The sequence below is a fragment of the Teleopsis dalmanni genome, chromosome 1 (assembly GCF_002237135.1).
Source record: "Teleopsis dalmanni isolate 2A chromosome 1, ASM223713v2, whole genome shotgun sequence".
NCBI lineage: Eukaryota > Metazoa > Arthropoda > Insecta > Diptera > Diopsidae > Teleopsis > Teleopsis dalmanni.
This window is the reverse complement of record NC_051846.1, coordinates 29,973,729-29,999,870: the sequence shown is the minus strand read 5'-3', so window position 1 is coordinate 29,999,870 and position 26,142 is coordinate 29,973,729. Positions and strand designations below refer to the sequence as shown.

Genomic DNA, 26,142 nt, shown 5'->3' with positions numbered 1-26,142 from the left:
TTAATTAATTTTTAAAAATGCATAAAATATAATATGATTTTAAGCTTCCTAATATTAAATTTAAACTAATAGTGAATATCACATTAATTAAATAACTTTTAAAAATATTTTATGAACTTCAAGATATAAAAATAATATATTAAAATAAAGTTTCGTTCATTAAAAATTTTTATTAAAAAAAATTACTGAATTTCATAATTTAGTATTCTGCTAAATACTAATACTTTTGAAGACATAAAAATAAATAAGCAAATATTAGCTTATGCTTGTTTTATAATGATTACAGAGTTCCAAGTGAACTCTAAATATATTTGAAATGAGATACTGTTAACTCTTGTTACTTGTAGAGGTACTTGCATCCTATGTTCAGATCAAGAAATAAAAAATAACATAAACAGAACTCAAAGCTACATAAGTGTATCTTTAGATTACCTACGAAAGTGGAAAATCCAATTTTATTAAGACCAAAGTGAATTTTACAACTTAAAACCATTACATTAATCTAATATAAGACAACTTTCTGAAATGAGTTAAATATTGACAGAAACTTTACATGGAAAGCACATATTTAGATCCAAAGGGTTAAACACATCAAATCATGTCAAAAACCGAAAATATCTATTGAAAAATGCTGCCTTTTTAGGACAGCTTTTGAAATTGAGACTCCTCTGGGGTTTCTGTAATTCTTCAACGTAAAAAATCTCCTTTGCTATCGTAGCTTAAACTGTCAAATTCAAAAAAAATAAATAAATAAATAATTGCCAGCTACCAGCTCACAAATATGAAAGCAAAGTACTTTGCAAAAGAAAAGGCTTTCTAATGTAAGACATTGAATGAATGATTCTTAAGAACTTACAGAAAGTTCTGTTTATCCACACCTGAGTAGTTATCGAAAGCGCCTGGATCAATACATACGAACGTGTTTATGCCTTCCAAATTTATTGCTTATTATATATAGGCTGCTTCAGAGATTCTTAGCTCTCTTTCAATTTTACATTAATGTTTTTTTATTAATTTTCATTACATAAATCTCTATTTTCTATTTATTCCTCTATATGCTTCAACTATTGACATTTTTTACTTTCCTATCAGCATAAAAAATGCATGTATCATATGCAGACAATGATAGCATTGGTAGTTTTCGATTTTGATATATCATCTGTACTTGCCTTATGTATATAGACATTTATACTATGTTCGGACAGAACTTAATTTCGCAAAAATCTTAATTTCATCTTCGTTTCAGCGAAATTAAGTTGTTTTGTCCACACAAAATTCTGTTTTTAGGTTAGAACGAAATTAAGAATTTTTTCCTTTTGAAACGAAGGCTGAAATTAAGGGACATTTCAAATGCAACTATGCGTAAGATAAATTTTAAGCAAAAGATAAGTTGAGATAACGAAAAAATGATATTTTTTTTAAATAAATGTCAATGACAGTTGAATTTAATAAAACCGGGAAAATAATTTGAAAGTAGTGCATATTTTTAAATTTATGTTAAATATAGACAAGGGACTGTAACTGTTATTAATTTAAAATAGAGTGAAAAATAATTAATCACATACCTGAAATCCACTGAAGCTAATAAAACTATTGACTGCCATATTTTATTGGTATAATATAACATTCGACATATTTGGTCCATGTAATTGTAAACAAAACACACTGGATTTTCTTAATTTGAGATAGTATGAACACTTTCGAAATTAACTTAATATTATTTCTACAAAATTAAGAAAATTTGGCTATCTGAATAAAGTATTAAAAATGTGTTTGGTAATTGTCAAAACTCCATGAGCCCATATCTTCTAGGAAACTCAAAATCTTTTTCCGAGTTAAAGGTTTATGAAAGCAGCTCATACAAACAATTTCAATCAAATCGGAGATGATGAAGCCAAATTGACCCATATGCCTTTTACACTAATCGATATTTGATAGTTCATGTAGTATTTTCCACGATATGCTTAAAAGTCTTTACACCACATATGCAATAAAATAATTAATATAATTTTTTTTTTATAAACTTGCAACACTTTTTTAATATATTAAAAATATATGTAAAGTAATTAATTTTTTGAACATTACCAATTAACCAACTTAGCTTAGATATTTTTTTTTATTTCCTTAACCAAAACATCTACGAGTAACAATTGACTATATATAAGTAAAATGGAACAATCTCCCTTCATCTTCGTCAATATGTTGTAGTTTGTTCGTCTTGCCTCATTTCACAATCGCATTTCATTTATAAATGTGAAAAGTCAAAATTGGACTCAGTTTTTATGTCGAGAGTTAGATAGGCTTAGCATTTAAATTCATTTACTTAAACTCAAATTGGATCTGCTGTTGATGTAAGCTAAGATTTACAAGAACTGCAAGTCAATGCTGATATTGTAGCGCAGAATACGAGCTTTAAAGACGAATGTTTTATAAGTAATTTTTTCAGATGAATCCCTCACGTAATAATTGTCATAATTTGTTACTTCATACAATTCATATTAGTGATTATAAATAATTGTTATTATTAAAACATAAAAAAAAATTGATTTCACATATTCTGAATCCAGTATATTGCATTGCGATGACGTTAATTAAAAATGCGCAGCTAATTAAATGTAAATCGAATTCATGAATGAATTTATTCAAGCAATTCATCAATATTTAATTGCTAAAATTTTTTCTTGCAGCAATATATGAAATTAATTAAGCAAAAAACAAAAAAAAAAGAATTAAGTTGATAATGTGAATAAATACAAATTTGTAGTCTTTAATAATGCCTTCAGTTATGAATTACCTAATAAAAATAAATTTGCAAAGCTAAAAATAAAAGCTATAAATTTTGCAATAACATTTTTTAACATCAAATACCTCTTTCATAAAAGTATCTTTTACTAGCGCCTATAAAAATATTTACTGTCTTTACTATTTTCATAGAGCTCTTAAAAATAGAAAATATTTTTAAATTAAGAAATTACTTAAAATTATTCTGTTGGAATTAATTTCGCGCATAAATCAAAATTTCTTGGATCCTGGTGCGTATGAGTGACACAGTATAATTAAATAAAATCTTTTGCACTAAACCGTGATGTGTTTTGCAGATTAATTATAATTTTAATAAAGTAAAATTAATTTTTGTGGTCTTTAAAATATATTAAAATAAGTATACGTCATCTAAGTTGCCGGTTTGTAATTAATTGCGATATGAAATGACTTCATTTCATTATTATTAATGATATGCTAATTGTCTTCACTAAATAACTGCCATCACTGACAGTTGATAACTTTGTTTGAGTTTAAAAATAATTATTATTCTATAAAATATTTTTGTTTTAAATTTTTATATATTATTTTTTTCTTTTTTAAATTACAACTAATGACCACATTAAAATATGAAATTCTTCTTCAAGATTCTTTGTTTTGATATTTTGTATAAATTCACTTAAGTACGTAAATTAATTGCCGAAAGCGTGATTATGTAGTACAAGATAATACGTTTTTTACCGATGAGTTTTATAAAAAATACTTAGACTTATTTGCCTCATATATTTAAATAAAAAAAATTTATTTTAGTTAACAAACGGATAGTCTCACACAATCTGGAAAGTACACCCGGATCAGAACAATTTATTTTTAGTTCTAATATATTGCATTAACAAATCTAATAAATATTTTTGAAATTTTTTTTTAATTTATTCTTTTTGTATGATATTTAAAAAATTAATTAAAAATAAATAAAATTCCCAGTTAATAATTTTATAAATTTTCTTTGAACAGCTAAGTTTCATTATTGTTTCAAACAAATTATTTCTTTGTAATGAATAAATCTGTTTGATAATTAAATATAAATGAAAAAAGTAGGCACGAATAATTTTTAAATAAGTTTACGGTGTAATCAATTACTCTGTTGAGGCTTTTGTAGGCAACTAATTGCCGGAGAGTACTGACAAATTAGCTATGGGTTGAACAACCTCTAATGTTGTTATATGTATGTATAATTTTTGTATCAGTTGATTTATAAAATCAATGCATTTGGTTTAGTTTTAACTTATTCATTTAGTATAATATAAATTACTTGTTATAGATATATAGTTATGTAAATAAATCCACCGTGTGATGGGGTGGAGACTTATATAGAAAAATAATTATTAATACTGCTTATTGTATATACCAAAATACAAATTAACTAGTAATTAAAAATACATACCTAATTAGTCAAAAACATAGTATGAGTACATTTTATTTCAGTGTTAATAATTATTTTAGTTACAAAAAAAAAATTATTTACGAATAATTAAATACAAGAATTATTTTCAAGACCACTGATAATGGGTATTTGGCAATACTCAAAACAGCTGTATGGTCAGCCAAAAATTCAATTAATTAAAATAATATAAAATAAATTCTTGTTGTTGTAGTTCACTACTGTTCTAAAAACCCCTTTATTACATATTTACCGCAATGTTCTGAAATAATACAGTGTATTTTGCTTAAAAAAGTGCAACTATATGGTAAGCTAATAGTTCAAAGATCGAAAATACTAGAGTGGTAGGAATATTTAAGCCAAGAATAAAAGATGTAAGCCATCTAGAACAACATCCACACATTATCCAAGCATAAACGCTAGCTATCGATCAAATGGGTAGCACCCAGAGAGGAAGAAGTAATGGTGTTAGAATTATGAACAGTAGTGCTTAGATTTCAGACAATATAAACTACAGTTATCTACAATTATCTAATTATGTCATATTTCATATTTCATTGTACGAATAATTATTTCTAAGTCCAGTAGTGGTTTTTAAGTTCTTAAGGACAGCTAAGTTGAATAACACATTAGGTATATGATCACTCTATACTAAAAGAGGAAATTACAATAGTTCTCCTAGTCGTAGTGCCTTACACTAGAGCTGGAGAACTATCGATGGCACTATCGATGGTTTACCACTATCGATCTACCATCGATAGCAGTGCTAGACTATCGATAGTCTACGATAGTTTGTCATAGCAACGTTTCACAAAAACAAGCGCACTCTTGGCATTTGTAGTTTGCCACGTCGTAAAATGAATTTTAAATTTTAATTCTAAAAACATCACGGATATACACAATTTCACATTAAATTACTATTAAATAACAATGATGAAACCGCTACTTTAATCAAGTCAGACTGCATGTTCAGTAAAGCTGGACAAATAGTTTCAGAACGCCGAACTCGACTGAAAGAAAAAAACATCAATATGATGTGATTTTTAAACAAAAATCTTTGGTTAATAAAATAGCAACATTGTCGAAAAAAGGAAATGAAATTTATGATCTTTATTTTATTTTATTTATGTAAAATATTATCTCCAAAAATTAAATGAAATGTGTAATATTAATAATTGAAATTTAAAATAAAAAAATGATTTTTTGAACTGAACAGACATTTGTATTAAAATTAAAATACTAACATACTATCGAAAACTATCAATAGCAATCGATGGTTTGGAAAAAAACTATCGCTCACTATCGATGGTGCCGACTATCGATAGCTCTCCAACTCTACTTTACACAATGGAGATGACAAATATATAGAAGATCTTAGTATACGAGCACAAAGTGTAGAAAAGAATAAGTTAGATATTGACAAGGCGTAGTGCTACCGTTATAGCTGTTTGCTTCAGTGACTAAAAGAGGACAGTACAATAGATCTTCTAGTCGTAGTGCTTTACACAATGTAATGACAAATGTATAGAAAATCATAGTATACGACCATTTAATGTGGATAAAAATAAGTCAGATATTGCCAAGGCGTCATACTACCGTTACAGATGTTTACTTTAGTGGCTTTAGAAGTTATTTATAAGATATTTTAAATTCTTGAAATACTCAATACCTATATCCAAATTATATGTATATAAGCGGAAGGTAATTAAATTAAAATTTATAGCCGTTTAAATACTAAAACAAAAGTATTTATTATTAATATGATTAAGTAAATTTTAGCTTTAGGCACTGAGTTTTACTATTAATTACTATTTTTTTATTTTCATTTTATTTTTAATGTTTTTAGAAACGTTTTTACTAGCTTAAACTTATTATTTATGCTTATATGTATCCAAATTCTAAGTGCTTAAATAATAGCATATAATTATACAATATAAAATTATATAAATTTATTGTCTAAAGAATATAAAATAAATAGACAACACAAAATGCTATTGTTTGGCAAACCAAGTAAGAACTTTTATCCGCAAAACGAATAAAAATTTATCAAATCACTTTTATATACAATAGTGTGGAATAGACTACGGAAATTCCTTATTTATACTTCATTAATCATGCACCGGTTCGGAATGTCATGAAAAAGCTACTTCGCTAATTTATCATGAAATATGCTGAAATGCTACTAGTGTCAAAGGGCGCCTATGTTGCAACAAATTAAAAAGCTATTCATTCAATTCATTAAGATCGTTGCCGGCATAATAATGACCATTAAAAAACAATCATTTACTATAGCAAATTAAACGCATTTATTGCACGGAAAATAACAATAGATTTTCAATGCATTGCTGTCATTAAAACATACATAGTATAACATATATACGAGGGTGCACATATAGTATCACTAAAGTTGCATGCTATGATGACTACAGAGAAGTGACAAAGCGAAGGTCATTTTATTAACAATTATTGCAGATGGAACTCCATAATTCCAAAGTGTTAAAATAAATTAAGGGAAAAAAAAATAAGTAATTAATATCTTCTCTCAGTGTTAAAAAAAAACTAACGTCAAAATATTGCACATATTTACGCTTTTAAAGCCTTCATGTCCAGTATTGCTTTAATGAGATTTTGAAGTGTTGCAGTGTCGCTTGATAGACATCGAACAGAAACTCATAAGTAAAACTGTTGATGGAAAATTAAAGACTGCCGAGGAGGTTATAAGTTGCATTTTAAAATAAAAAATAAGTGAACAAAGTTAAAACTGTGATTATGTAACGCAAACTCTTTACTGAAACTGGCTTTAACTATTTGAACAACAGAGAGTCACTAAAGTCACGGCTTGTGTCCGTCTATTTCGGTTGGTTACCCATACCGACAAATAATGTATTAAAATGCAATTAAAAGAATAATAAAGACGTATCGACAATTGATTAATTTTGTCCATTTATTTGACTCATTTATTGACATTTGTGAATATTTTTTATTCATTTTTCTAAAATATTTTAAAATTACATTTTAAGATTTTTATTACAAAATTTAAACAAATAAAAATTAAAAACATGCACAGCTTCTCTTAGATAAATACTAAATACAATAAAAATTCTTAGCTAATCAATACCTGTAATTAAATAATTTATCTCGTATGTGTACAGTTACTAAACAGGTGTTACTTTTTTTAACGGAGAGTAGCAATTTAATATTCTATTTTAAAATTTATCAAATGTATAAAAATTGTTTTCAGAATAAGTATAGAAATTATGCAATTGAAGTCACTTTTGTAAACTAAATAATAAGAAATTTTGCAGTAGGTGAAAATAAGATAAAAAAATTTTATAACACAGAGGTTAATGAAAAATAAACAAATTTATAATAAAGCACTTATAAAATAAATATTAGTGCTGTATGCTTGACTCACCAATTTTCAAGCCAAGATTCACAACATTTGAAATATGTGTTTACTTTAAACTTTCCAGTTGTTTGAAGGTTGCTTTACGAGGGCGGTTTGATAAGTCAGTGACTTTTTGAATTACCCGTGCAGTTAGTCCAAATGCAACAGTGCTGCCGTCAGCTGTAATCTAACAGTGGGCAACTTTGTAATTTTGAGCAAGCTACGTCGTTCAGTTGGTGTTTGATAGCCGTCAAAGCAGACAACCTAGTGAATTTTTAGGAAACTGAAAAAAAATTAATTTCGTGTGCTGATTAAGCATTCGTGACCAAAATCCACGAATTGGGATACGAACTGCTACCCCATCCAGCGTATTCTAAGTAAGAGATTTGAGTCGAATGAGGAAGTCATTACCAAAACAAATGCGTATTTTGAGAGTTTTGAGAAAACCTATTATTTTGAGGCAATAAGAAAATTAGAAAAACGCTGAACTAAATGTATCGAGCTAAAAGATGATTATGTAGAAAAATAAAATGTTTATTTGCCGAAAAAAATTAGTTTTATTCGAAAAGTCATTCACTTATCAAACTGCCCTCGTATCTGTACAAGTCAAACATATATCCTTTTCTTCATTACAAACATCCAAATACAAATTCTTTTTAAACACTAAGTTGTGGACAATGTAAATGAGTACTTCAAAGCGTACAATCTTTGAACACTACGACTGCTTATTAAAGTGTTTAACTGTTATTATAAAAAACTTTTATTATAATAAAAGTTTTCAAGCTACCCAAAGATGTATGAACTGCTTGGATAGAATTAGTTATGCCACAAACAATCAACTGACACTTCTGTACTTGTAGCACATTCACACTGCCTCATCTAAGCGATTTGCTCATTATAGCCACTAATGAGGATGATTTACTATACAAAGTGCTTTCATATAAATGAGCTCATTATCAATAAATCAGTTCATTTAAGGCGAACAATGTTAAACGCAACCCTTAAAAATAAATTTTCCACAAAGGAAATTATCATTATTTGAAATATGTGTCATATGTTTTATATAGAAAATGAAAACAAACAACAGCTGAGCTGAAAACAAAGACTCCGAGAAAGTAATACTATGTTCAAAAAGCCAAATAAACTTAATTTAGTGAAAATGATATTACGTTAATTTCGAAAATGTTCATACTGCCCCAAATTAAGGAAATCGTATGTTTTTTGTTTAAAAATCGAATACTAGAAATTACTATTTGTAATCACTATTTGTGTCTGGGAAATTTTAAAAGTTGTTTATTATAATTATAAAGAATGGCAATCAGTAGTTTTATAAGCTTTAGTGGACATCAGGTATGTGAGTATTATTTTTCACTCTATTTTAAAATTATACCAGTTACAGTTCTTTCTCCATACTCAAATTTAAAAATTTGTACTAGTTTCAAAATATTTCCCGGTTTTAATAAAGTCAACTGTCACTGACATTTATTTAAAAAAATTATCACTTTTTCGTTATCTTCACTTTATCTTTTGCTTAAAATTTATCTTAGGCATAGTTGCATTTGAAATGTTCCTTAATTTCAGCCAACGTTTCAATGAAATTGAGGCCATTTTCCTTAATTTCGTTGTAACCTCAAAACTGAATTTTGTATGGAAAAAATAGTTAATTTCACTTAATAGGAGATGAAATCAAGATTTTTACGATATTAAGGTGTGTTGAACATAGTATAAAGCATCTTCCTATAAACAAATATATGGCCTACTGTTGTGTTTATTTAAGTTAACAGAATGATATAATAATTGCAGATATGAGTATATAGATGAAAATGGTTTTATCTCGTTTATGATTCATATTGCAATTTGAAACCATATAAGCTGATTTTTGTTTTACATTTCTATCTTGGTTATAACCTTCAGCACCGTTTGTATTTGTACATATTAGAAATATCATTTTCAAAATTACGTTTTTCTAGCTACTCACAACGCACTAAACTTGACCTCATGATATTTCACTAGAAGATATTGAATAAAACAAGCATTTAGTATTTTCCGTCTCTGACTGGCGTCAATGTTCCTACAGTGTTTTTTATAAAATTCACTTACTTTTTTTCAAACACAAGCTTTAGAAATGTCAGCTGCCAAATCTTTTGACAGAATCTTTGAAATGAGAACACGCAGATGAATACTGCGGAGTTTCTTTACTCAATGGAAAACTCAACTCCAAGGCACGAAATAAAAAGAAGAAAAAAAGATATTGAAAGAAAAACAAGCCGTTTATATCAAACGCTAATGACCATTATTAAAAACGTAAAAGTATAGTTTTTGAATATTTAAATATCTTTATTACAGATACATAGCACAGATTTTTAAAATTGTTCGTATTGATGCGTAAAAAAATAATGTCGGCCTAAAACTTTATTTTGTGATCATAAAATGGAACAAAAGTAATACTACATTTGGTGAGTAAGAATGTGATAATTTATGAATTCTATTAATTTAATATGAAAATGGTCGAGATGGTTTGTTGTAGTTATAACCGTCAGGTCCCAACGAACCAGCTTCTGGTATCGGTTCTTGTGGTTCAGGTTGTGTTGGTCCCGGAGATGGTCCTGGAGATGGTCCTGGATAAGTTTCTGGAATAGTTACTTCATTGTCGCCAGGAGGTGGTAAATATTCAGGTTGTGGCTGTGGACTTGGCAGTTGTGTTGGAGGTTGAGGTCTAGGTGGTTGTGGTTGCGACTGAGGTGGTCCATAACTTGGTCCAGGCGCAGGAGGTTGAGGTCTTGGTGGTTGTGGTTGCGGTTGAGGTGGTCCATAACTTGGTCCAGGTGCTGGAGGTTGAGGTCTTGGTGGTTGTGGTTGAGGCTGTGGTGGACCATAAGATGGACCTGGCGCTGGTGGTTGAGGTCTGGGTGGTTGTGGTTGAGGTTGAGGTGGTCCATAACTTGGTCCAGGCGCAGGAGGTTGAGGTCGTGGGGGCTGTGGCTGTGGTTGTGGGGGACCATAGCTTGGTGCCGGTGCTGGTGGTTGTGGTTGTGGTCTTGGTGGTTGAGGTTGTGGTTGTGGTGGGCCATAGCTTGGCGCAGGTGCAGAAGGCTGAGGTTTTGGAGGTTGAGGTTGTGGTTGCGGTTGCGGCTGTGGTTGTGGTTGTGGTGGACCATAACTAGGACCTGGTGCTGGAGGTTGAGGACTAGGTGGCTGCGGCTGTGGTCTTGGTGGTTGTGGTTGTGGTGGACCATAGCTTGGAGCGGGTGTTGGTGGACGTGGTTGGAAAATTGGTGGACTCGGACGCGTTGGAGTTGATGGTGGCAAATATTCTTGTCCTGGTTTTCCTGGTGTAGGAGGTTGAGGTACACCTGGTTGCGGCTGAGGTGGCCCATAACTTGGTCCAGGCGCAGGAGGTTGAGGTCTTGGTGGTTGTGGTTGCGGTTGAGGTGGCCCATAACTTGGTCCAGGTGCAGGAGGTTGAGGTCTTGGTGGTTGTGGTTGTGGCTGTGGTGGACCATAAGATGGACCTGGCGCTGGTGGTTGAGGCTTGGGTGGCTGCGGTTGAGGTTGTGGTGGACCATAAGATGGACCTGGCGCTGGTGGTTGTGGAGATGGCGGCTGTGGAGATGGTGGCTGAGGTTGTGGCTGTGGTGGACCATAACTAGGACCTGGCGCTGGTGGCTGTGGAGATGGTGGCTGTGGAGATGGTGGCTGAGGTTGTGGCTGTGGTGGACCATAACTAGGACCAGGTGCTGGTGGTTGAGGAGATGGTGGCCTTGGACCAGGTGGGCTTGGTTGTGGTCTTGATGGTTGTGCAGGTGGTGGTCCATAACTTGGGAATGGAGCTGGTGGCTGAGGTTGTGGACTTGGTTGTGGCTGAGGTGGCCCATAGCTTGGTGCTGGTGCAGGTGGCTGTGGTTGCGGTTGCGGTTGTGGCTGTGGACCTGGTGGTCTTGGCCGAAAATCTGTATCTTCTAGACCATTTCCAGTAGGAGGAGGTGGAAATGGTATTGAAGGTTCCTTATAGTGATAACCATCTTCACGTAAATCAGTATCTAAATGCGATACATCTGCAAAAGTCCCGCATACTGCTAGTAGTAATGCTAGCAGAAAAAAGTAATTCTGAAATTAAATTAAATTAAATTAAAATGAATATTAGAATAGAGGCTAAATGTTTTATTTCAGAATATTGATATATCTTAAAATTATTTTTTTTACGATATTTAAATATGTGCAATCGTAATACCAATAAAAATAAATATGTTTATAACATAACTTCCTTATATATTGCTTTTAAAATTTATTTATTGCAAATATGCTGGTCTACCCCATTGATTAACTTAAGTTTTTACATTTTTTTATATTATAACATTAATATATTACTAAATCAAATTGCTATAATAACATGATTTAGAAGCACATGGGTCAATAAATAGCAATAGTGCTTTATACACATATATTATATATATTATAAATATATTAATTTATTAATTTATTAAAGTATTAGTTATACATCGACAGTAAGAAATGGTTTGAATAAAACTATGCTAAATATTTATTTAACCATTGATAATTAACAATGCTTCAACAAACAATCCTTGACATTTGTTAAGAATTTTTTAATTCTTAAATAGATTCTAGAAAAATTTTCTATCTCCTAAGGGTTTTGTAAAGCATTTTCTTTCATTTAACTTTTGATAAAATATGTCAATTTAAAACTAATATTTTTTATAAGTGTTATTTAAAGTTTTTATTGTTTTGTTTGTAAATTAAAGTACGGCTAAAGAATTTAAAAATATCTTACAAGCGAAAAATTTATTTCATTTTTAGTTTGAAAATTAATAAATACAAACTGCTTTCATTGCGCTAGATAGGGCGTAAGTTCAAATTCCACTAAAGTGTGGTCTAAACGCAATCTGTGAACAATTTGAACAAATGCTTAGTGGCTTTGTCTTAAGAATATAACTTCCATCATTGCTTTTTTCGTAAAAAATCTTCCATCTATATGGATCCTATCAGATATTAAATTTTATTGTATCTGAATTCGCTAAAAATCAAAAGATCTATGCGTGGTTTATAGTCAGCGATACTAACCCAACCAAAACTATCAAATATTTTTCTGATATTATAAAGTTGTGATCTTTATATATCTCGCTGAGCATTAAAAACTGCAACATGCGTCACAAAATACTCTCGTAGTTGAGTTCTTAATTCCTATTAATTATAGTATATCTAAGGAAAATTAGTATTTGCTTTCGCTCTATTACTATTCTAGTAATATTAATATTTTTGGACTCTTTTTCTTTTACTTTCTTTGCAACAAACTCATTGATTTCCAGCAGAAATTGGCTAACATTCCATGCAAGCTTTATATGTCATTTTCTAAATAAATTATTTCCTGCAAGTTATTATTGAAAGGATCACAAATATTTTTGTACAAAACTTAACTGTTTTAGATAAATAGATATTAATTTGTGTTCATTCAATTTTTCACACTCGTTCATGTAAATCCTTGAATTTTGTCTATTATTGTTTATTTGATATTTGTTAATTGATATCAAATATTGATAATTTTATAATAAATATAGAATCTTTAGCATGCACTCTCTTTTAAAATGTGAGTATTTAAAACGATTATTTATCAAAAGTTAAGTATAAATTATATTAAATAATATAGTTCATTAGTTCAAAATTATTTTTATAATAAAGAGCAAGCACTACAAATTCAATCAACAAAGTAAATCAATATAACGTCATTCATCTTAACAAAATCTCGGTTCATCAAAAATTTAAACATAACTGAGTACACAAAAAGGTAAAAAACGTAATTGCAATGTAAACAGTTTCATCACGATTTTTGCATTTTGCAAAACTGAGACCCTTGTCATCTTATCCAACAAAACGAACGCAATCCAACCACACTTTATGTAGGCACCAATCTTGGAACTTAGTGTAACAAAGTATCTATTCAGCGCACAATTCATGCATTTTCACACAAAGTTAAATGCATTTTTTTTTAACTCATGTGACAATATTAAACAAAAATATCTCAATTTTGGTCTTTATTTTTTAAATGTCATAACTGTTGAAAATTTGTACATAAATCACATTATTCATATTAAATAATATTTTAGGATGTTTTTGCATCTGTAGTTCACGTACTTCATATACCTTTATGGTTTTTTTTTCTTTTTGTCAGATTGCAACAACTTCACTCACCATTGTAGACAATAGCTAAGTGCTTGGTTTTTTAGCCTAATTTTCCGGCCTTTTTACACAATTTTAGTATTTGGTTTCACTTTGAAGCACAGCACACGCGTTTCGTTTTGAAGATTTTTATTTTTCAAGTGCTAACGTTAGCAAATTCAAGATTCAAATGATGCTGTGCCGAGCTCCCTTCGCAAATTTATATGAAAACTTAACTAGCGCCCAACAGAAAATACAAATCAGCAGCGAGCTCAATTCGAGCCAGGCTTGAGTTGTTTGCTCTAAAAGCTAACACTTAAGCCACTGAACTATTGACTCGCTGAAAGCTCAAAAGTACATATCTAACGAATATTTAAGCTGCAATGAGAAAATTTAAAGTTTTTCTAAGCTCGACTTAGACAGTCTTCAATTTTTACAGTCTTCAAATTATATTCGTTTTACAAATTTTTAAATTAATTGAAAATTTTAAAAGAAAAAATTCGTAAATCTGTAAATCTGTAAATTCAAATCAATGCATTTAAAGGGCCTCAACGGTTTTTATTGTATTTCTACTTAAAAAGAAACACCTTGACACGTCATGAAGTTTTTTTTTTTATTTTTTTTATAAACTTATTTTAATATTTGCTGTACACTTTAAAAACATTTTACTTCAACAGTCAATATTTTCCACTTTTGATGGATTACTAATTATTTATGATTTTTCTTTTGTTCTTAAATAAATATTTATATAAAAAACAAATGTATTTAAATATGTTTTTATTCATTTTCTGTAACACAAATGCATTATATCTGATGAGGCTATGAGGCTCTAACTTTGAGTTCCCAAGCAATCGTTGACATAAAAAATTAATGCTGTTTTTGAAAACTAAACATTTTGTACATCATAAAATTCTACAAATTCCAATAAATCCAAAAGATTTGTGCAAAATTTATGAGCCATGATGCAATAAATATTAACACTATTTACCGACACAAATATACATTTGCAAATTCTAAAATAAAAAACAAGTACATAAATAAGAGGTTTGTCAAAATGTTGTAATAAAAGTTAATAAAATGCATTATAAATTTTTTAATTAATAAAAAAAAAACTAATTAAATATTGTATCAAAATATTTGGAAACAGTGAATATTGACATGTAACCCTTTACACGTACATAAAAATGCCTAGTATTTACAGGATTTAGCGTTTGAAGTATTACCAACTACACACAGATATATTCGTATTCGTATTCATACGAATGACAACTGTTTATATTGTTTTAAAGCTACCACATGTATTTGGGTCTAAGTTTTATAGATCAAAAATTACATTTGGCTGAAAAATCACAACCAGCTAATATTCGTGAGCTAAAATACCTCAAAGTATATAAAATGATTGCGTACCCTTACCATAAACAGTTATAATAGTACAGGCAGCGTCGCCAAACGCTATGGTGGTGGACCAAAAAAGAGAGCAACATCAACTGATTCCGATTCGGTTGTAAACAAACATTATTTTAGTCGTAGACCATAAACGTTCCATCAAGACTCCACAGCGTCTTATAAAGCTCGTGTGAACCAAGAATGATTATCATGGCTAAAGTCGTTATCGTGAAGTTCTTACAGGTTATAAGTAATAATACAACGATTCGATCTTTTGTTAATTGAGAAAATAAATATTAAATGTATATATTCCTCACGGTGATTAAGTAAGATATTTTGAAATTCATTAGATGATAGTTTTTGAAAGAAAAAATATATTATGGACTCAAAACAAAATAAATTATATGTTAGTTTGTATATCTCGCAAGTTTTAAATGACAGCTGTAAAGTATCGACTTCATCCGATGTTTGGTTAACTTTTTGCATATATTTGAAATAATGCTCCTTAGTGATTTTTTATAAATTGGAAAATATTGAATATAGTTCAATAATAAAATTCCTCTATTTCAAAGGAATAAACAATGATGCAATTGAATTGGAAATGGATGCTGTTTACGGCAACCTTGCACCATCATAAACAACAATAAAATGTTGAAAAGATAATCTAAACGTGGTGATATGAGTGATTTTGATGAAGAAAGTTCAGGTCGTACAAAAGATATCACAATTGAAAAAAACATTGAAAAAATCCACTATATTGAGTTGGATGATCCCAAAATTAAATTGCACAAATAGCAAAGAGGACAACCATATAAGAACATGCATCTAATATCTTACATGAATATTTGTGTATGACAAAGCTTTCGGCAAGATGGGTTTCGCGTTTGCTTACAATTGACCCAGAAACCACAACGAGTTTGATATTCAAAACATTGTTCGGAAATATTTCTACATCATCTAGCTGACTGTGAGCATCAAGTAATGACAATTCAAGAAACAAGAATCCATTACTTCACACCTGAGGACAAGAACAAGAAGCTCGGGGTAAAGAGAATGGGTAGAGCAGGAGAGTAGTGCTCTCAAACGACCACGAACTCAGTAATTGCTGGAAAGGTTTTGGTTTCCATATTTTGGTATTGAATTGGAATAATTTTTATAGACTATTTGGAGAATGGAATAACAATAACATCATACTACTATAGCATATTATTGAATTGACTAAATGAATGAAAAAAATTTTGTAAAGTATAACTCACCCGCTCATACGTATTTCTAAAGCATGGCAAAATTAAATAAAGTACAATACGAATTACTTCCTCACTTACCGTATTCCCCAGATTTGACTCCCAGTGATTATTACTTATTTTCAAACTTGAAAAAATGGCTCCAGGAAAAGAGATTTGCATCAAATGATGAAGTGGAATGGGAAACTGAGATATATTTTGGAAAACTTGATAAATCTTATTATTTAAAAGATATCCAAATGCTGAAAGATCATTGAACTCGGTGTGTCGAGCTAAAAGGGGACTATATTAAAGTGTATTTTACGGGTAGTAATCAATCCACCTAGTTGGCAGTAGAATATCGAAATATTATAGTAAGATGAGTCTAAAGCTATTAGACTCGTTTTTGATGCTTTTGGGTTTGTGACAAATGTACTTATACACAAAGCCTTAAATGTAGAAAACGAGAAAAAGTAAATTTGATTAATCAAAAAATTAAATAATCATGTCAAGTCTAAGATCTACTAGATAATTGGTCCGTTAAACCAAAAAAAAACATACTCTTTTTGTTAACTTTTATTCAATTTATTTATTAAATCTCTGATGTTATCGCTACTTTTTGTTTTTTTTTGCAACAATTTATCAGATAATTTTATTCTAGTTTTATTTTATTCGACTTGTGTTCTCTTTATCTAAATCAAGCACTTAAAAATATATTCTTTATATTAGTGTATGGAAGTATTTAATCATTTTTAATATAACAAACTTAAAATTTTTAAAAATTAACAATAAAATTATAAATGCTTTATTTTCTTTCACTTATAAATACTAAAAATTTTTTTTGAAGATAATTTTCTGAATTTCGTTACTTTTAAAAACATTACACAAAAATTTTCAAGTAAAAAATGTCAACCTTTGCATTGTTAGTAAAATTTTTTCAAATTTTTGATTGATTAAATTGCATTTGCAGCATTTTGAGTGCAATTTATTTATTATATCTCATTTAAATATTAATTATTAAATTTTTAGTAATACTTTAAATTTCATTTTTATTTTAAATTTATCAACTAATGTTAACGTGTATTCAAATGTGTGCCAATATTTTATTTTAATTTATTATTATAAGTTATAATTTCCTTTAAAAAATTGCAATTCGTTTTAGTATTAAAAATTCTTTAATTATTGTTTTATTATTTGCTAATGTTTAACTTTTCATTCATTTTGTTGCTCTGGAAAAAAATGTGTTCAGCAATTTATTTTCCACGATAGATTTCAATAATGCGATCCTGATCAACGTATTCAAAGATATGTGGAGCATCCATCAGAATGCCAACAGTGCCAGCTGTGGTGACTATAAAAAATATATATAATTGTAGACGATCGATTACCATAGCAACGTATTTCCAATCCTCGCGAGTCTAGAATATTAAGCAGAATAAAAGAAATTTCGTTTTTTATATACAATGGTTTTTAAATAAGTTTGATTGTATATATAAAAGAAATGGTAACTATTTTATGTATATATAAATTTTTACTTGTATATAAAGATCCTCATTGCGCAAATGTTCAGCTATAAACTCTACAGCTTCTGTGGCTTTGCTTGCCTCTGGTGATAAGAGAATTGAATCTGATGATTCACTTTCTCGTCTGCATTGATCACCAATTCCTAATTCAGCTCCACTATTAACTTTACGATTTATTTTGCAGTTGGGATGATGTAAATCGGAGAGTTCCATTACTTCCATTTTGGATTGCTTTCCACCAATGGCACTTTAGAAAAATTATAAAATAAAAAAAGATTTATGTTGGCTTTAATACAAATTATACTTATTATTATTATATTTATGGCTTATTTAAGCTTAACAAAGCAGTGGATTATATCAAAGAACCTCTTCGTTAACAAAAGAGTGCATGAGACACTCTTTAGTAAATATTTTAATGCCAGTAGATGGCACTATATTTCAATCTGAAACAACATGTATGTCAGACTAACTGTAACTGATATTTGTCATTTCGAAAAGTACTAAATTATAAATAAAAAGAAAATTTAAATTTTCCGAGTGGATTTGACTGCAGTATTATAAGTAAATTTTTTCACTATACTATAATGTCAGTGTAGCCTGCTTATTTTCCGGGTGGTACAATTTATTAACGGACCGCAATATTTCAAGTAACTTTTTCCACTATACTATATCAAATCATATCAAATATTATAATTATATCAAATACATAATTGTTGAATAACAACATGTAGATACAACATCTAACATTTTTCGTATAAAAATTTGTAGTGTAAAAGTCCGATATCCTAAAAAGTAACTTATATCAAGATACAATGAAATAAAAAAGTTGGCCAAAATCTTGAAACTTATCCAAATCCTTTGCAAAATTACAGCATCCGAAAAATTAAAATAACAACATTTTTTCATTATTATATACCTATATTAGGTATTATTATGTATATGTGTATCATGAATTAAGAAAATATTTATCTTTCTGTTATGGAATCGAGAGAGTGTGCACATTCTGGAAGCTACGAAGTTCTTATAATGGTGCTGTAATATTATATTAAAATAATAGTCTCTATAAAAAATCCTGTTTCTTTCTGACTTCAAAAAATAAATTTAAATAAAATTTTTGTGGAATAAAATATAAATGAAATATGAATAGATATATTCATTCAAGTTTCCAATTTTGTTTAAGCAAATCATGGGGTAACATTCACATAACTTTCTCTGTACTAAGTTCCTAAATTATGTTCTATACATAAGAAAAAATAATATAAAAACATGCAATGCCTCTACAAAAGCAATGTATTGAAATTTAACAATTAAAAATGATTACAATTAATAAATTCAATAGTTGGTTTATGATTCAGTTCTAATATTGTCAATGGACTTTCAAAACAAATAAACAAACGTCCAAGTTAAAACATACAAGTTAAATACGGCTTTGGGTCAGTTGGTTAATTAACACTGACTCTGAGTTTTAAAATTGGCAGGGCATGAGTTCAACCCTTTATACTATCTTACTTCATAGTTTGTAGCAGTTAAGGATTCCCTAAATATTTAAGGTTTTTATTTAAAGGGCTCCGATTTTTTTAATTTACATAAATTTTAATCGATTACTCATTTATAAAAATAAAGAGATTTTCTGTGGATTTCTTATCCTGAGTTTCAAAACGGACTACGCCAGCTAACATAAAGGCATTAATTTATTCATCATTAATACTACAAGACAATTATGATAGTATTTACGTTATTTTAGTAATGCTTAAAATCTAACAGTTCAACAATTTGTATTTCTTAACACAATATTTCGAAATAAAAAGAAAAGTAAAAAACCGGCAAAAGCATTACACAGGAAAATCATATACTGTACGTATAAAAATTTAGAAATATAATAGCGTTCAAAAATAAAGAAATTGACTTATCGAAAAGTAGGAAGTAATACGAAGAAAAAAGTTGAAAGTAGTAAGATAAATTTCCAATAACTTTGTTCAAATACATGATACCAAAAAGAATGGTTTCAGATTCTTATGTCCCATTAACAAAACCTCTAAGCTGTATAGTATTTGGCGAAGATATATGTTTATAATATTTTATAACTTCATACTGATAGTACTTATAAATGTGTTAAAAGTTTTTGCTATGCTGCACTCTGTTTACCTAATATGTTTGGGTAGCTCTGCCGGAGATCCATATGATGGATGTGGATGAGCTGGCATACTCATACCAGGCATTTCCATCATCCAACGCAAACGTGTTTTTCGTGGACGTTTCATAAATAGTGCAGCGGGCAAATAATGTAAAAACACACTACGTATCCACATTGGCATTCGATGAGTACGCGGACCACGGAAATTCCAATTGATAATGACTACAGTAACCAAAATAGACACTGTGTTCATGATGAAAGTGAACAGCAAATATTTGGCAATTAGTGGAAGCACTAGTGAGGTGGGCGGTAATATCTTTGATACAAGCAACAGGAACACAACCAGTGACAGGAGAATGCTTATGCCCAATGTGACCTTAAATATACAAATTAAATTTGTTATATATATTTAAATTAACTAAAAAAAACATACCTTTTCACCAGCCTCTGCTGGCAGATAGAATACTAAAACACAAAGGAATGAGATCAACACCGTAGGAAGAATTAAATTCACAGTATAGAAAAGAGTTTTGCGTCGAATTATTATATAAAATGTAATGTCGGTTTCAGTAGGATGATTGCCATCACCCTCATAAACGTTTAGATATGCTGGTACTTCTATTATATCCCAAGTACCAGATTTCCAATAATCTGATAGATCCACGAAATTTTTGTTGTTATAAAGTGCCAATGAAACTTGATCACCATTGAAAGTCCATGAACCAAATTTCATAATACAAGTTTGTTGATCGAATGGAAAGTATGTGACATCAATTGTGCAAGAACTTTGGTATATAGCTGGTGGCACCCATAGTACTTCACCCGTTGGATAGATTAAGACGTTGGACTTATAACGCACCTCGTAGTTACCATCAGCGCTGTTGTAGGCAAAAAATGAAATAATAAATATTAAAAAAGTTCATAAGATAATATAGTAGAGAGTTTTCGCTGCTACTTAAACATTTGTTTGCCGCAAGAAAACACTCATTTCTTTGTTCTCAACAAAGTTGTTTATGTTATTATTATTATTATTATACGATGTACTCACTTATTAAACAATACAATATCCGGTTTCCAAACCTTATCGGGCGGCAAACGCAATACGCCTATACCGCCATAATCAGCCTCATCCCATTGCAGCTGATAATCGTACCAAACCAAACGTAACCAAACGTTTGATTTCATAATTTGATTTTTCTCATTCTGGGTATTTCGGAAGAGAATTGTAATTTCAAATGCATACAAACGATTTGAGAAAGGGGTTTAGAGAGTTGTTATCATTACAAATTTTATGTCGTTTACACACACATAAAAAGATAAATGAAGTTTACAGAAAAAAAAAACAATTTTTTACAAATATATTTACACAAAGCAAAACGGAACTAAAGCTTTTCAAACTGAAATCGTAACTAACAAACAAAAGCCTTTACATATATACACGTATTTATGTATATTTACATATAAGTTTCAGGACCCGTGTCAAACAGGTGTCACGAGCCAAAATAATAAAAATCATGAACTGAACACATTTGTACATACGTAAAAACACATTCATTATTGCAGTTGCATTTCAATTGCATAAATTGCTTAAAATATCTGGTGTGTTGCTATACGTTTATGTACTATTTGCATATGTAATTATGTAGAAGTTAGAAGGATTTTGCACACTTACGACATTGATTAGCTGTACGAACGCCAAACCAAATCTTACTCCAACTTTTTGTGTCATATTCTGAACGGGTCGTATGAGTTTGTTATACCCTCGAAAGAGGTCACGTACCAAGCGCTCTTCATCTTCGGATGCACTTACTAGAGATAAACAATACAATTGACATAATGCAAAGAAGTTTTTGTTTTATGAGATTATTATGATATATAAAACGAAATTAAAATATATAACAAATTTTGTATGTACAAACTTTAATCTTATTTTTTAAATAAAATAAAATGAAATACATATCAAACAAAAATATTATGAAATGATAATATTGACATTCATGTGTTGGATAATGGCAGTCAGGATGGAATTGGGATGCAAGTGTGGATAGTCTTTAAGGCGATCTATGTTAGAAATGTTGACCTTATATAAGGGCTGTGAACCGATAATGAATCAAACTAGTTTTTATGCGGTTTTTTTTACTTTGTTGAGTAACAAAACCGATTTTTCGATTCTGTTTGATTAAGTTAATAAGTCATTTTTGAAGAAATGATTTAAAATATTGAACCTCTGAACTGAATCACTTTAAAATTTTATGCGGTGCACAACCCTGTTTTATAAGTTATATGTATAATATTTATTTTTACAAAAAAAAATATATTCTTAAGCTCCTTTTGAAATATAATAAAATCTTTTCTAATGATGCGAAATTATATGTTTCTAGACATGCAATATGGGTTTTAAAAGATATTTTATATATAAAATGCATTCCTATTTGCTATGTAGGAAACAAATCTTTATTATTTGATATCATTTAAACAATGTTATTTTTCAATAAATATCACTTCTATGTTTGATCGTTTAAGTTTTGAAAATTTATGTATTTAATTCTATTTATACTATAATTAATAGTTTTTTTTTTTGCGTATATGCTACTATCCAGATCTCAACCCACAGCTGCCACTCAGTTGTACATATTCTACAATCAAATTCAATTTTAATATTTCACTCACCACTGTCATTAACTAATTTTTCGAAACTATATATTCTTTGGACAACGATTTTAAATTCAAATCATTAAGCCACTTATTAGCATTAACAGAGTTAATCAAACTCCAATAATTCATTATCGGAAATAAGATAACATTTTTTCTAGCGATAATACAATTAAACTCTATATTTCAACAAGCTTAGCAAGCCGGTTTTAAAAAATTAGAGTTCCAAAACTAGTTTTAAGTAATAAAGCAAGACAATAAATGTAATTACTTAAAATCTAAGAAAATGAAAATGTGCCTCAAACTTAGCCATCTATATTATATATAATGTCAATATCCCCATATGTAATAACTCAACTCATTCTTTCAGTCTTATAAGAAAAGGGAAAAAACTTGTTAAAAAAATTTAGGAATACTTATCAACCTCCTTTAAATTAAATTAGAGTATGGAGAGCGTGGTTATATATTATAACTAGCCATTTTCCCGGTAACACCCAATGTCACCCTTAAGTTGTACATTAATTTTTAAAGATATAATGATCATATATTAATCATATTACAAGTTCTTCTAATTGTCTTATTAAAGTACCCAAGAAGTTATAACTGCTAAAGAGCTATTTTGCAGCCATACAATGTTGTGCTATTGCTATCATCTGTCATGGTATACCTGTACCCAATCACTACAGTTCGAGTAATCGATTTATTAATATCAACCAAAAGTCTAAAAAATCTATCTTTATCTATCGAAGACGAAAATTAGTCTATAAAACATGCTCAAGATATTATTTATAAAAATAATATAAGATATGTGATACAGATAAACGATTTAGAAATTTCAACGAAAATATTGGACTGTCTTTTAAAGCCTAAACTACATCAATGGTGAAAATTAGGGTTTGAACAAAATGACTATCAAAACAATGAAAGAACTATCATATTTGACATTCAAAAATTACTAGGTTTAATAATGAGCCCAAACAGCCGTCATGATCAAGATCTTCCACACTTGAAACAAATTTAAATTACAGACTAATTAGTAATATAATTTTTTTTACTATAAATAAATTACACGTGCTTTTTTTTAAACGGGTCTATCTATAAACAGGGATTGGGTCTATAAATAATTCTACTCCTAACAGTGATATATTTTTTCAACAAATTATTCCAGTTAAACTATTTTTATTTCTATATTTATAGAATATTCTATAGAACCTATAGAAATATAGGTATAATTCTATATCCACTATTATTACCCTCTTATTCGATTCCATGATACCAAATTTTTTGCAATTATTTGTATATGTTATTATATTAATAATATTGTATATCAATTAAAACCTTACAATATATAAAACTATATGTAAATAATTAATATGTCATAACTAAACAATCCCAAATGAAAGATATTGGTTATAATCAGAATATAGATACTTTTATTAGCTATTTTAAAAAGGGTACTACTATTTATAATGAAAGCATGATAGGATGAAAAAGTCTCTGTTGTGTATCAAAACTCGTAAATAATATTATATTATGTGATGCTACAAATGTTTATTTTGATGTAAATATTTTGGAAAAAACAAGGGTGAAAGTGAAAGAAGATAGATAAATGAAAAAATAGGGAGAAAGAGAAAACTGAGTGAGTAAAAGTAAGTTGGAGTAAAATTATGCGGTTATCCGTAAGAGAAATTCCATAACATACAGGATAAAAGTGAGAGAGCAAGAATAAAAGGAGTAATAAGAACATATGAGTAAAGAATGCATGTCTCGATACAAATTTTGACATTTTCTTTTATAGCATATTCGTTTACAATTTTTTCCTTTCAATGTTGTGCCAATGGAAAAATATTTATCTAAGTAGAAGATAGTAAAGAATGCAGAAGAAAAAGGTTGAAGATAAAAGATGCTTTGTTGCTACTACAAGTACTTGAAATTGTTTGGTAAAAATGTGGGTGGATGTGCTAGATATAGGCACTTCAACCGACTTGTACCCAATGTGCTTGTATTGAAATGATTGTTGTTGTTATAATTTCATTTATATATATGTAAATACATATATATATAAATACATATGTTATAAAAAAGTTATTGCAATACTAAATATGGGGTAAAAGTGGAAGTCATAATAATTATAAGATGACCGAATTATAACGGATTATAAGTGCTATATAAGTGCGTTGTTTTTGTATATTATTGTTGTATTTGTTTTTATATTATTTTTTGTTTGTAACTACGATTTAAATTTTTGAAAGGATAATGCATGATTATAGGTTTTATAGGTATTTGTTAATTCTATGACTTGTTATAGTAGGTGTTCCTGTTGTTCCGAAAATGCTCGGCATCAGAAGGAGTATGAGTTAAGATTCGGCGGTTGATACAGAAATCTTTTCCATTTCATATTTTATTTTACCTTGTCATTTGGTTTTTATAAGCAACCCTCTTTTCTATTAAACGACGAAACGCAGTTTGGTGTATAACTTATTTTTGTACTAATATTGGGCAACTAATCTTGTAATTATATTTTGCAATACGTAGTTTATTATAAGGAAGGTAATTACTGTTTTAAGGATAGATTAATCTGTGTAAACGAAATATTTATTTTGCTTTAAATTTTAAAACTATTAAAGCCTTGAGGTTTAATTAAGCTTTTTACTAGATTTTTTTTATTTGCTATATAAGAGTATACATACATTATATACGTATGTATATATTATAATCATATTAATTACCTAAATTAGATGTTCTAAATTTTATGTTGAGGCATTAAGGAGGGATATTTTTAAAACTTATTACATTTTAAAGATCTTTAAAAACTTTGGCAAATTTTAAAGTATTTTTTCGCTGGAAAACTTTAAATATTTGTCAAAGTTTTTTTATTGAAAATTAGAAAAAAATCAAATCATTTTAACACATACATGTATATCTCTATTATCTGTTACATAACGTTTCTAAGAAGGATTTTAGTTGCACAAACGTACCTTTCTGCACCGCAGCATTAATCAATAGCAAACCAAAGATGCTGCCCAGCCAAAACTTTTTCGTATTTGGTATCATCTTCAATTTTTCAAATGGTCGATATTGATGGCCTTTTAACGTAGTTCACCTTCTATTCTACTTACGTTAAAATTTATGTTTTATTTTCATTATTAAGCATTGTAAGAAATATATTTTGTTACGTTGTACATTAATAGAAAAAAATATCTGAAGCTTTGCCAGCCTCTAGGGTGGAAACGCCTTACGTTCGTTGCTGTGTTGAAATGAAAAAAATTTAGTTTTCGATTTTGATAAATCACTTTAGGTTTAAGTTTTTTATCTTAAAAATACGCACTTTAAAAACAACACCAATTATTGACAATATTTCCTTACTTTTTTCTATTTACTTATAATTTTTTCAATTAATTTTATAAATTTTTTCTGCACAGATTTCACTTCACTTTTGTGAAAAATCAAAACTTTTGTATCGG

The 26,142-nt window shown here is 29.1% G+C and overlaps 3 protein-coding genes across 3 annotated transcripts in view; 1 reads left to right on the top strand and 2 right to left on the bottom strand.

Annotated features, from left to right (window-relative positions):
• LOC119678850 (circumsporozoite protein-like) overlaps positions 1-9,978 on the top strand; it is a 12,616-nt gene extending 2,638 nt beyond the window's left edge. The window contains exon 3 of the mRNA XM_038090924.1: positions 9,936-9,978. Coding sequence (XP_037946852.1) covers positions 9,936-9,978 — 43 coding nt within the window. The remainder of the gene's footprint in view (positions 1-9,935) is intronic.
• LOC119665499 (basic proline-rich protein) lies at positions 9,950-13,958 on the bottom strand. The gene is made up of 2 exons (XM_038074722.1): positions 13,794-13,958; positions 9,950-11,696 (listed from the first exon to the last, which is right to left on the bottom strand). Exons 1-2 carry the CDS (start codon positions 13,794-13,796, stop codon positions 10,083-10,085), a joined length of 1,617 nt encoding a protein of 538 aa, XP_037930650.1. The 5' UTR covers positions 13,797-13,958; the 3' UTR covers positions 9,950-10,082.
• A 3,550-nt stretch (positions 13,959-17,508) lies between these two features.
• Positions 17,509-26,142, bottom strand: LOC119669091 (acetylcholine receptor subunit beta-like 1). Its single transcript, XM_038078865.1, has 8 exons — positions 26,007-26,142; positions 25,657-25,925; positions 21,699-21,835; positions 21,075-21,229; positions 20,460-20,904; positions 20,038-20,402; positions 17,905-18,139; positions 17,509-17,787 (listed from the first exon to the last, which is right to left on the bottom strand). Exons 2-8 carry the CDS (start codon positions 25,730-25,732, stop codon positions 17,623-17,625), a joined length of 1,578 nt encoding a protein of 525 aa, XP_037934793.1. The 5' UTR covers positions 25,733-25,925; positions 26,007-26,142; the 3' UTR covers positions 17,509-17,622.

What these genes read in the sequence shown, in the direction of transcription:
- LOC119669091 (XM_038078865.1), bottom strand. Translation starts at nt 25,732, where the DNA reads ATGATACCAAATACGAAAAAGTTTTGGCTGGGCAGCATCTTTGGTTTG. An exon ending in GATATTGTATTGTTTAATAA is followed by an intron (nt 20,905 to 21,074) that starts GTGAGTACATCG and finishes TGCCTACAACAG; the next exon opens with CGCTGATGGTAACTACGAGG. An exon ending in CAGCAGAGGCTGGTGAAAAG is followed by an intron (nt 20,403 to 20,459) that starts GTATGTTTTTTT and finishes TGTATATTTAAG; the next exon opens with GTCACATTGGGCATAAGCAT.